At 36.7% G+C, this 10,415-nt stretch overlaps 3 protein-coding genes across 5 annotated transcripts; 2 read left to right on the top strand and 1 right to left on the bottom strand.

The window, feature by feature from the left end:
- LOC104734883 (meiotically up-regulated protein C1442.13c) lies at positions 64-2,080 on the bottom strand. 3 transcript variants are annotated; one of them, XM_010454561.2, is made up of 8 exons: positions 1,954-2,080; positions 1,760-1,826; positions 1,555-1,640; positions 1,248-1,376; positions 1,034-1,129; positions 870-923; positions 581-697; positions 64-324 (listed from the first exon to the last, which is right to left on the bottom strand). In XM_010454561.2, the coding sequence occupies exons 4-8, from the start codon at positions 1,365-1,367 to the stop codon at positions 193-195; spliced, it is 519 nt and encodes a 172-aa protein (XP_010452863.1). In that variant the 5' UTR covers positions 1,368-1,376; positions 1,555-1,640; positions 1,760-1,826; positions 1,954-2,080; the 3' UTR covers positions 64-192. The 3 variants fall into 3 exon arrangements, with proteins under 3 accessions (XP_010452863.1, XP_010452861.1, XP_010452862.1); XM_010454559.2 differs by having other exon boundaries at positions 1,555-1,614; positions 1,954-2,079; XM_010454560.2 differs by having other exon boundaries at positions 1,034-1,111; positions 1,555-1,614; positions 1,954-2,077.
- LOC104734882 (NADH dehydrogenase [ubiquinone] flavoprotein 1, mitochondrial) lies at positions 2,417-4,837 on the top strand (the record flags this gene model as incomplete). Its single annotated transcript, XM_010454558.2, is given in 3 exon segments — positions 2,417-2,431; positions 2,825-4,300; positions 4,556-4,837. Coding segments are annotated over 2 exon segments (1,473 nt in total), but the record flags the coding sequence as incomplete, so codon positions are not given.
- On the top strand, positions 6,595-9,841 carry LOC104734881 (transcription factor DIVARICATA-like). The gene is made up of 2 exons (XM_010454557.2): positions 6,595-7,632; positions 9,034-9,841. The coding sequence occupies exons 1-2, from the start codon at positions 7,256-7,258 to the stop codon at positions 9,563-9,565; spliced, it is 909 nt and encodes a 302-aa protein (XP_010452859.1). The 5' UTR covers positions 6,595-7,255; the 3' UTR covers positions 9,566-9,841.

Below are 10,415 nucleotides of genomic sequence, written 5' to 3'. Positions count from 1 at the left end.
TTTTTTTTTTTTTTTTTTTTCATTTTGTAAATGTCAAAAGGTAGATTAATCTATGGAAGAATGTTTCAGAGATATAACTATCTTTTTTCATAGATCAAGGCATTATAGGAAACAGAGTTACTCTAAATTTGTAGTAATTACAGAAAGCTTTTGGAACATCCAGGTCAATAAGAACTAAAGGAGAAAACCTAGTTATAAATTATCAGGCCAGAACTCCCTAAAGAAGGCTCGTTCAAATTCTTTTTCCTGTAAATGCTTTTCGTGCTCCATCATCTTCCGCATTTTCTTAGAGAGCTTCTTGCTCTTCTTTGAGTCTCCTTCATCCTGAAATTTATAGTTAAAGGAAAATATAAGTTTTGTGCCTTAGATATAATGTGTGCACTACTACTCTGTTAAAAATGGATATCAACTACCTCGAGCCTGCTAAGTATTTTAAACCAAGAAAGCTCATGGCTACATGATAAAGTATAACCAAGTCCAGCACTATTGGGATATGAAGTGTGGTTGATGCATACTCTTTATCAGTGCATGAATACTTTTTTCATCATAATGTAGCTACAGATTTAAAGGGAATCAAGACCTTTTCGTGTTCAGAAGCTGTAGCCTTAGGTTGTGCCGCTTTTCTCTTAGCTGGTTGTTCAGCTCCCAATCCTCTTTTGTTGTTTTTTGGCTCTGCTTGTACAGGCACCAATATGCCCTGCTCGGAACGAGAGTACAATTAGAGAAGTGAAACATTCCTATTGGATGGCGAATAACATTGCATCGATATACGATTCCGCAATTAGAACGGAACCAGGATGATAAAGGGACACTGCGTTTCCACAGCTAGACAGAACCAGAATTGATATAATAAGCATATGCAACTTTACCTGTTCAGCGACTCCAAGACCAGTGCCTTCCGTCCAGCCATGCTTCTTTAGTAGCTGCATATTCCAAAGTTTACCATTGGTTAAATACCATTTATATTATATCATTCGAAACAAGGAAAACACACAGTAAAACTTAAAGATAGAACACAGCTCGACATAAATACCTGAAACCCAATGTTGGAAGAATTGATAGCAGGCAATGAACTGCTTGATCCAGAGGACTCACCCATAACGTTTGACACCTGAACACAGCAACTCAACTGTCAAAAAGAGAGAAAAAAGGAATGCACATTCAGTTCTACTTACTTCTTATGGTCTAATTCAACACAGCTAAGAAACAGAACCAAAAAGAACAATTTCTAAAGCAACAACGCTTACTTTTTCACTGTTTTGAGGAATGGTAGCCTGAGACTTTAGAATTTTCTTCCTCCATTGTATCTTTAGTTTCTCTGCTCTCAGTCCAAGTTTGTTATGTTTCACTTGCGTGTCTATAGGCATCAGTATCCCCTGATTACAAGTAGAGCAATTGTCAGGGAACAAATCAGCATAAGAAATTGACCAGTAAAACAGCAAATACAGACACTCAGCAAAATAAAATTTTACTAAAAAGTTGGAAACACACATACTTCTTGGATCAAAAAAGCATACAGACCAAAGTAGCAGTTACAAGAATCAAAGAGCTCACCTGTTCAGCGATTCCTAAACTAGTACTTTCCTTCCAGCCGTGACCATGCTTCTTTAGATGCTGCAATAACCCAATTGCACCATTACCTTAAATAGCAAACCAAATCCACTAAGGGATCAAAAGAAAAAGAAAAAAAAAACCACAAGAAACACAATTATCCCAACACAATATAACACAGACGCATCCAGATATATGACTTATATACCTCAACCCCAATATTGGCACCCCATGCACTTGTTGAAACTGAGGAATCTTCCATAACAAATCCAAACCTAAATACAACGAATTAAACCATCATCAGAAATATTTATAACAATTTAAATTTAGGGTTTAAATTAAATCCTGAAACTGAATCATCATAATATTAGAGTCTAGAGATAATAGATAAACGGTACTCACCAAAAACGTGAAACTCAAATAGTCTCCTAGGAAGAGCAGATCAAAATTGGGTCGCTCTATCGAATTCGAACGGACCACCGCCTCCGCTAATCGCCGGCCAGAAGCAATTGGGAAATTGAGAAAATTATAAAAAGACGCTCCATATATTTTTATATGTAAATTATTCCCTATACTTTTATAAATATTTCACATTCGACCCACATATTTTACGTTTATTGATTTTTACCAGACCGCATTATTTGGGCTGGGCCCAAGAGAGGCCCATAAAACATTAGGAAAAAGTTAACGTCATGAAGACGCGGACTAATCTAAACCAAGCAGTTCATCTCGAGTTCGTCGGTCTCAGGTAGGAGAGGGATTATAACTCCGTCCGTCTAAGCTACCTTAATAACTCGCGTTGGTCTCAGGTGGCTTCAAGAACAAAAAGACCATTCTCTCTCTGTACGACTACTTCGCGGATTTTTTTTTGTCTCCAATGGTATGTTATATCTTCTCTTTCGCGCACTCACTTTGATGATCTTCAATTTCATTTCTAGGTTATGTGTTTTTTTTTTTTTTTTTTTAATCTCTCTCCCGATCGCATTTGTTAGGGTTTTTGGAATTTGAGACGTTGATTGTATTTATTTCGTATGTAGTTGTATAATCTCAAAATGCGACATCTTCTTTCATATAGATCTAGCTGGTTGTGATTGATTGGAATTTGATTTGATCTGCTCGAGGTTATCGTATTTTTCAAGAGCGATTGGGTTTATTCACTTCCTTTAATTGGTTTTATGATGTTTTGCTATTGAACCAGAATCATGCGTTTGAATGTTTGTTACTTTGAATTGATTTGCAATATAACCTCTATGTTATATGGATTTGATGATAGGCACCCGTTAGGGGGATTCTTGGTTTGCAAAGGGCAGTATCACTTTGGAAGGACAGTAACAGATTGGCTCCAGCTTTGAGATCATTCAGCACCCAAGCTGCATCCACTTCCACCACTCCACAGCCGCCTCCACCTCCTCCACCTCCGGAAAAGACTCATTTCGGTGGTCTCAAGGATGAAGATCGGATTTTTACCAATCTCTATGGTCTACATGACCCATTTCTCAAAGGTGCGATGAAGAGAGGTGATTGGCATAGGACCAAAGATTTGGTGCTCAAGGGTACTGATTGGATTGTCAATGAAATGAAGAAGTCTGGTCTTCGTGGACGTGGTGGTGCTGGTTTCCCTTCTGGTCTTAAGTGGTCTTTTATGCCTAAAGTATCTGATGGCCGTCCTTCCTATTTGGTTGTGAATGCTGATGAGAGTGAGCCTGGAACTTGTAAAGATAGGGAGATCATGCGTCATGACCCTCACAAATTGTTGGAAGGGTGTTTGATTGCTGGTGTTGGAATGAGAGCTAGTGCAGCGTACATTTACATCAGGGGTGAATATGTGAATGAACGTTTGAATCTTGAGAAGGCTAGAAGAGAAGCATATGCAGCTGGTCTCTTGGGGAAGAATGCATGTGGTTCTGGCTATGATTTTGATGTTTATATCCACTTTGGTGCTGGTGCATACATTTGTGGTGAAGAGACTGCGCTTCTTGAAAGCCTTGAAGGGAAGCAAGGAAAACCTAGGTTGAAGCCTCCGTTCCCTGCTAACGCTGGTTTATATGGCTGTCCCACAACTGTTACCAATGTTGAAACAGTGGCTGTTTCGCCTACCATTTTAAGGCGTGGACCTGAGTGGTTTTCTAGTTTCGGTAGAAAGAATAACGCGGGGACAAAGCTGTTTTGTATATCGGGCCATGTAAACAAGCCATGCACGGTCGAAGAGGAGATGAGTATACCTCTCAAGGAACTGATTGAGAGGCATTGTGGAGGTGTTAGAGGTGGATGGGACAATCTACTCGCTATCATCCCTGGTGGCTCATCCGTTCCTCTGATTCCTAAGAACATTTGCGAGGATGTGCTGATGGATTTTGATGCGCTCAAGGCTGTCCAATCAGGGTTAGGAACTGCAGCAGTCATTGTGATGGATAAGTCAACCGATGTTGTGGATGCAATTGCAAGGCTCTCTTACTTCTACAAGCATGAAAGCTGTGGGCAGTGCACTCCTTGCAGAGAGGGAACAGGTTGGCTTTGGATGATCATGGAGAGAATGAAAGTTGGTAATGCAAAGCTGGAAGAAATTGATATGCTCCAGGAGGTAACCAAACAGATCGAAGGACACACAATCTGTGCATTGGGTGATGCAGCTGCATGGCCCGTTCAAGGTCTGATAAGACACTTTAGGCCAGAGCTCGAGAGAAGGATCAGGGAACGCGCTGACAGGGAGTTGCTACAGGCTGCTGCTTAAGTACCTCGCTAACCAGAGGTTTGCATCTCAAATCCTTGTTAATACTTCTTCCTCTCTTTTAATCTTCTGTTGCAACCTTAAAAGCAGAAATCTTGATTTTAAGCAGCCTTAGTTAGTTGTTTATGTGAAAAACGTAGACTTCCCGTTCTAAGCCCTCTATATAGATTTCTTTGGGCAATCAAGAACTTGAGCAGGCTGCTAGATAATGAACAGTATCTGTAACCATCTTGTGCTCTATCTGTATCTTACAAAATTGATTTTATTGTTTTGTAGGGCGTTTGCTATTGTTCTCCATGGAAATAAATTCTGAAAGCACACTATTTAGGTTTTATGGGATGCCAAGGTATTTCAGAAGGACAAGGAGGTATTGTATTTGTTTAAACTTCAAGTTGTATGAGAAAGAGCTCTGTTTGCTCTTTTGGGGTTACTCAACTTTTCTTCATTGTTTGCTTGTTTTGTCATATGAATATATGACTATGAGAGCACATTTTGGAACAACCAAACAAACCCTTTTCATGTTTGAAATAAAAAAGATGCTCTTTTTCGGGTTTATAAGTAAGTCTACATTGGAACTAAATTATATATATATATCAATGGTTATCTTTTGGCTTTTTCTTCAAAATATCTTCAGGCTAGTAATAGTTCTGTTTTGTATCGTTGTTTCATTTGTTTTGTTGATATAATAATAGTCGTAGATTGGTATCGTAATAGCAAACGTAATAGAAAGTTTCTTACTAAAAAATTTAAAATCAGATAATAGTAAAGCTTGTTAAATTTGCTGGCTAGAACCAAAAGCTGTGGTAACAATTTCTCCATGTTGTTGAACATCTGATTTTAATCGATCGAGTAAGTTCGGTTTTTTTCCTCAATTGGGGGAAAAAGTTAGAACAAAGAAAACACAATATCCCATAATAATAATGGAAGAGATAGATTCGCATAAAAATGGGAGAAAAAAAGGAAAAAAGATAAATGAAGGACCTGTGAGGGGGGCTGATGGGGACCGGTCTGATTGGATCTTTTGGTGGATATTTATGGATAAGACGTCAACATCTTCCCTAACTTCTTTGTCCACCTCTCCACCACTTTTTTTTCTTTCTTTTTTTTTTTGTTTTTTTTTACTTTTTTCCAATTCGTTTTAGCAATCTATAAAACTACTGAATCAATAAGATGTAAACAAAAAAAAAATCATTAGTTAAATAACATAATTATCAACTCTAAAAATATACTAAGTATACCTTGCTAAATGTTATTTTCACTTCAAATAACTAGTTTTACAAAAGAAAAGATTTATGGAAATAATAACTTGTGATTTTGTGATTGATAAACCCTACATAATCCATAACTGTTATAAAATTAAATTTACTACTAATCATAATCTTATATATAGTATTTTTTTTTTGGCAACATCTGTTTATATATTGGTAAATTTTTTACTAAACATCGTTTTTCGTTTTGAATCTACTAATTCTAAATTTATGATTGACCGTTTATTTACATTTTTTGTAACATTTTAGTTTTTTTCCACGTGTCTATAAAAATTTTATCGAATTTAATTCAAGATCGTCCAAATATTTAAAGAAAGTTGGACGTTTGCTGATTTCATATTTTTTTTTTTGTAATTTGTTGACAAGAAATATTTTAATAAATACTACTATGTTTTAAAAAATCTCCAAAAGGTATTAAAACATTTTTAAAAAACAGTCTTCCCTTAAAAATGAATAGTGTATTCTAAAAAGTAATCATATACAATGACTAACTACAAAAACAGATATTGCATAAATTGGAAAGTTATTTCCATAGGAAATTAGCAAATTTTTTGTTGTTGGAGAAAAGCGTCATCTCTTTAACTTATAATAAAATAGTTGAGTTAGCATCTGAGTTTCATCAGTTAGAAGAATAATTTTTACAAGTACAGTATTATTTATATTGCCTTATGATAAAAATAAAATAAAAACACCGTACAAAAAAAAATATTATTCATCAATGATTGTCATAGACCCCAAATGTCACCAATAAAATATCAAAGGCACATGCTAAAGCATTATGAAAGTGAAATATGCAAATCACAATGTTTCCAAAGTTTTTAAAAAATCACCATCAATAAAATAACCACTTTGCCATGATAATCAAAATTTTGGTCAACAAAAAATTTTAAAAAATTACTTGGTACAATGAGGAATATATATATTAAATAGTCAACATTACCAAAAATACTAAAAAAGAAGGGAGAAAAAAAAAAATAACAGCGGAGTTGAGCTGTCTGTGAAAACTGTTGCAATCAATGATTGTGTGTGTGTGTGTGTGTGTGTGGGCGCTCTTATGGTTATCACTGTTTCTTTTGTTTGAACTTCCTCTTTAAACAATGGCGTTTTGACCCCTCTCTCTCTCTCTTTCCTTGTTCAAGTTGTGTTGCAATCCCTAGAAAACCCAAGAGAAACCCCTAATTTTTCTCTTCCTACAAAGTTTTTAACATTTTTTTTTCCTACCAGTCCTCTGATTCCATCGTTTCAATCTCCATGTTGCTGGATATATCTTAGTTTTTCTACCTTAGAACAATAAGTTAGATTCATCTTTCTTCCTTTGCGTCCTTAGAGTTCATCAGTAGAGAGAGCAGGGTTTTTAATTTTCAAGGAATTTTGTTTTCGTGGGAGGAGTGAATCCTTATTTTGTATTGTCCTCTTAATATCCGTAGTTTGTTACTTGTATGGTTGGATTTTGATTGGAATTTAAAGGTAGCTTTTTTAAAAACTAGGTTCAGTGATACTTGGAAGATCTGAGTTCGTTGGGTGTGTTTCTCGGCTTTGGGATTCTTCTATTAAGTTTTTGTCTTTCTATTGATATCTATGATCAGTTGCTAAGGTTGTGGAGGAACTCTAAACGATTCGAAATTTGCAGAAATCTCAGTTGTGTTCTCGAGAGGGGTTTTAGTGTAGTAAGATTCTATAGAGAATTTGGGCGGGTTTGATTGGACAAATGACGGTGGAGGAAGTTAGTGATGGTCCTGTGTGGAGTAGGGAGGATGATATTGCCTTTGAGAGAGCTCTAGCTAATAATACTGATGAATCCGAGGAACGGTGGGACAAAATTGCTGCAGATGTTCCTGGAAAAAGTGTTGAACAGATTAAAGAACATTACGAGCTTTTAGTTGAAGATGTTAGTAGGATTGAATCAGGATGTGTGCCTCTTCCTGCCTACGGGTCTCCTGAAGGATCAAATGGTCATGCTGGTGATGAAGGGGGAAGTAGTAAGAAAGGAGGTAACAATCATGCGGGAGAGTCTAACCAAGGAGGTAAATCTAAGGCCGATCAGGAGCGACGAAAGGGTATTGCCTGGACAGAGGATGAGCACAGGTGATCTTTCTTTCTTTCTTTTTGCTACTATTCCCAGTTTCTGCTTCTTCTCATTCTTTTACTATTCTTTCCAAAATTATGTTTCTTATGTGCTCCACGTCTTCATTGTGTTCTAGAACATTGATTTTATTACTCTTAAGTGACAATTTTTGGTACTGTTGGGTGTCTAATTTTGTGAACCTCTGAGTAGTCAAGAGTTTTCAAAGTCATACTGTACTTAGAAGCAAGACTTTCACAGGGAATTTGTTAGGCTCTTGGTCTCCTCTATCTGAGACTTTAATAGGGGGACTCACCCGAGGTAACTCCAGCGTATGCTTTGAAAGAAAAGTAGAAATTTCTTTTAAGTGGTTTTAGTTTCGTGATATTTTCAAAAGTCTCGGATTTTATTGAGATTATAACTTGGCACGGGAGAGAGAAAGCTGTTCTCTTTAATTCTCTGTACCTCCCTGTACTAGTTGCTATATCATTACATCCACCATGTTAGAGATGATGGGGAGATGCTATCTAACCCCCGGGACCATTTTGACCGTCTTTTCCACCACTTGTTGATGCTAGATGCTGTTTTTCATGGTGAAACCTTGAGAAAAGGATAGTTAGTGTAGACTCCATCCACCTTCCTTTTAGAAAGAGACAAGAAAATCTTACTTTAAAGTTCAGTCTTCATTTTACTCTCTTGAAGCTGCAAGTGGTTTTGGGATATTATTAGAGTAGATAAGGCGTAAAAACTAGAGTTAAGTATCTAATGGTTATATAAGTGACATATAATTAATTGCTTGACTGTTTATATCCCAAAACTGATGTAATAGTGAAGTCTGTCTTTGTTGATTTGTTTATTTGCTGGGAGAGTTTTTAAAATTGCTTATTTTTCTGATTGAATCCATTTTAACAGAGTCGTACACCTTTCTTGTGTTTTGCCATTATCTCGGTCTAATCCCCTGTCATCTTGATCTATTTGGTGGTTTACATGTGCTTTTTGAACAAATTGAGTTTTGGCTGTGATAGATCCTCCTAATAAATTAGAAAATGCGTAGCTAGTTATAAAATAGGAAAAGTAGGACAAGAAATCACGAGGTTCATATTCGAACTCTTTATACCGGTGTCTAGAAATGTCTCTCGTGTTTATTGACGAAATTAAAATCCAGTGAAGCAATTGGGAAGTAGGATTCTGACCTTTGTCGCATGTTTTTTTTTTTTTTTTTTGACAATGCATGTTTTATACAAATTAGATGTAGATGTGGATGCAAGACAAAAACCTTAATGTGTTACATCCAATCATTTTTAGGTTGTGTTTGGTAGGGGTTTGTGTGTTTCCATATTTGATACTATGACTTGGAAGTTTCTGCCCTTTTGGTTATGCAATGATTATGATGAACTGTTGTCTTTGTCTTTTCGACGTTACAGGTTATTTCTTCTTGGTTTGGATAAGTACGGGAAAGGTGATTGGCGTAGCATTTCTCGCAACTTTGTAGTAACAAGAACACCGACCCAAGTGGCAAGCCACGCTCAAAAGTATTTCATTCGCCTGAACTCAATGAACAAAGATAGAAGGCGATCAAGCATTCACGACATCACTAGTGTTGGCAACGCAGATGTCTCAACACCACAAGGACCAATCACTGGTCAGAACAACAGCAATAACGGCAACACCACCACCAGTTCTGTTGCTGTTGCTGGAGGAGGAAACAAATCAGCCAAGCAAGCCGTCTCTCAACCACCACCAGGACCTCCTATGTATGGAACACCCACCATAGGTCAACCAGTAGCTGGACCGATGGTCTCAGCAGTTGGAACGCCAGTGAACCTCCCAGCTCCACCTCACATTGCTTTTGGTGCCCATGCTGCTCCAGTTCCTGGTTCAGTGGTTCCTGGTGCAACAATGAACATGAGTCAGATACCATACACCATGCCGCATACACCAACGGCTCATAGGTAACCGAAAACACCTTTATTGTGATAGTGCACTTCGTTTTAGGTGTAAGAAAGATGTGTAAAGGATTTAGTGAATATTCAAGCTTGTTCCTTGAGTGAGTTTTTTTATTACTTAGTTTTGTGGGGATTGTTATGAGGTCCGAATAAGATATTAAGATCACATGATTAGTTTCAGACTCGAGAAGCAAAAAAAAACACACAAACACTTATTTGTATGTGAGCACAATAAAGCCTCTGTTATGAGACTTACAACGAAGAAACATTGTACATCTTGTACTCACTCAACAATCTCTTTGAATTGTCAACTGCAACGTGCAATTCCTTATTTTGAAGTTGTAACTCCTTTTGGATTTTGTAATAATATTGAGAGATATTGGAGAAGCAGGGCAAGCCATTGAGACTGTCAGTTTCCTGATTAACCATTCCTCTTAAGCAAGATTCTTCTTTCTGTAGAATATGATTTACAACACTTCAGTAATAACATCTTCCAATGAATCTTCTTTGACAATTTCTTGTTTGAGTAATAATAACATTAAAATAAGATACCTAATGCAACTATATATCAAATCCATGACTTGCCAAACCATGCCAATCGATACCCCATGGAGATCAAGAAATTGTTGATTGTATTGTTTATATAGTTAAAACCATGGCTAAATCAAAAAAATTTATACGAAACGTTATTTATGCAAAAATCCAACTTAATATGGATTAACAGAACAACGCATTTCTTGATTCATAAAATAAACAGATTGCTTGATCTAATAGTGCTTGATACCACCAAGTACATTGTTTCTTTGTCGAATTTATTCTAAAAGACATGCAATGATATATAAGAGTCGTTCGATGTTTTG

Source organism: Camelina sativa, chromosome 13, assembly GCF_000633955.1.
Source record: "Camelina sativa cultivar DH55 chromosome 13, Cs, whole genome shotgun sequence".
In the NCBI taxonomy this organism is placed as follows: Eukaryota; Viridiplantae; Streptophyta; class Magnoliopsida; order Brassicales; family Brassicaceae; genus Camelina; species Camelina sativa.
Note: the sequence above shows the minus strand (reverse complement) of the source record. Positions and strands in the feature narration are given on the sequence as shown.

Bases quoted from the DNA above. Each gene is read 5' to 3' on its own strand.
- LOC104734883 (XM_010454559.2), bottom strand. From the start codon at position 1,813: ATGGAAGATTCCTCAGTTTCAACAAGTGCATGGGGTGCCAATATTGGG. The intron at 1,377-1,554 runs GTGAGCTCTTTG...ACTTGTAATCAG, and splicing joins GTTTAGGAATCGCTGAACAG to GGGATACTGATGCCTATAGA. The intron at 1,130-1,247 runs GTAAGCGTTGTT...TCTTTTTGACAG, and splicing joins TTCCTCAAAACAGTGAAAAA to TTGAGTTGCTGTGTTCAGGT.
- LOC104734881 (XM_010454557.2), top strand. From the start codon at position 7,256: ATGACGGTGGAGGAAGTTAGTGATGGTCCTGTGTGGAGTAGGGAGGAT. The intron at 7,633-9,033 runs GTGATCTTTCTT...TCGACGTTACAG, and splicing joins TGGACAGAGGATGAGCACAG to GTTATTTCTTCTTGGTTTGG.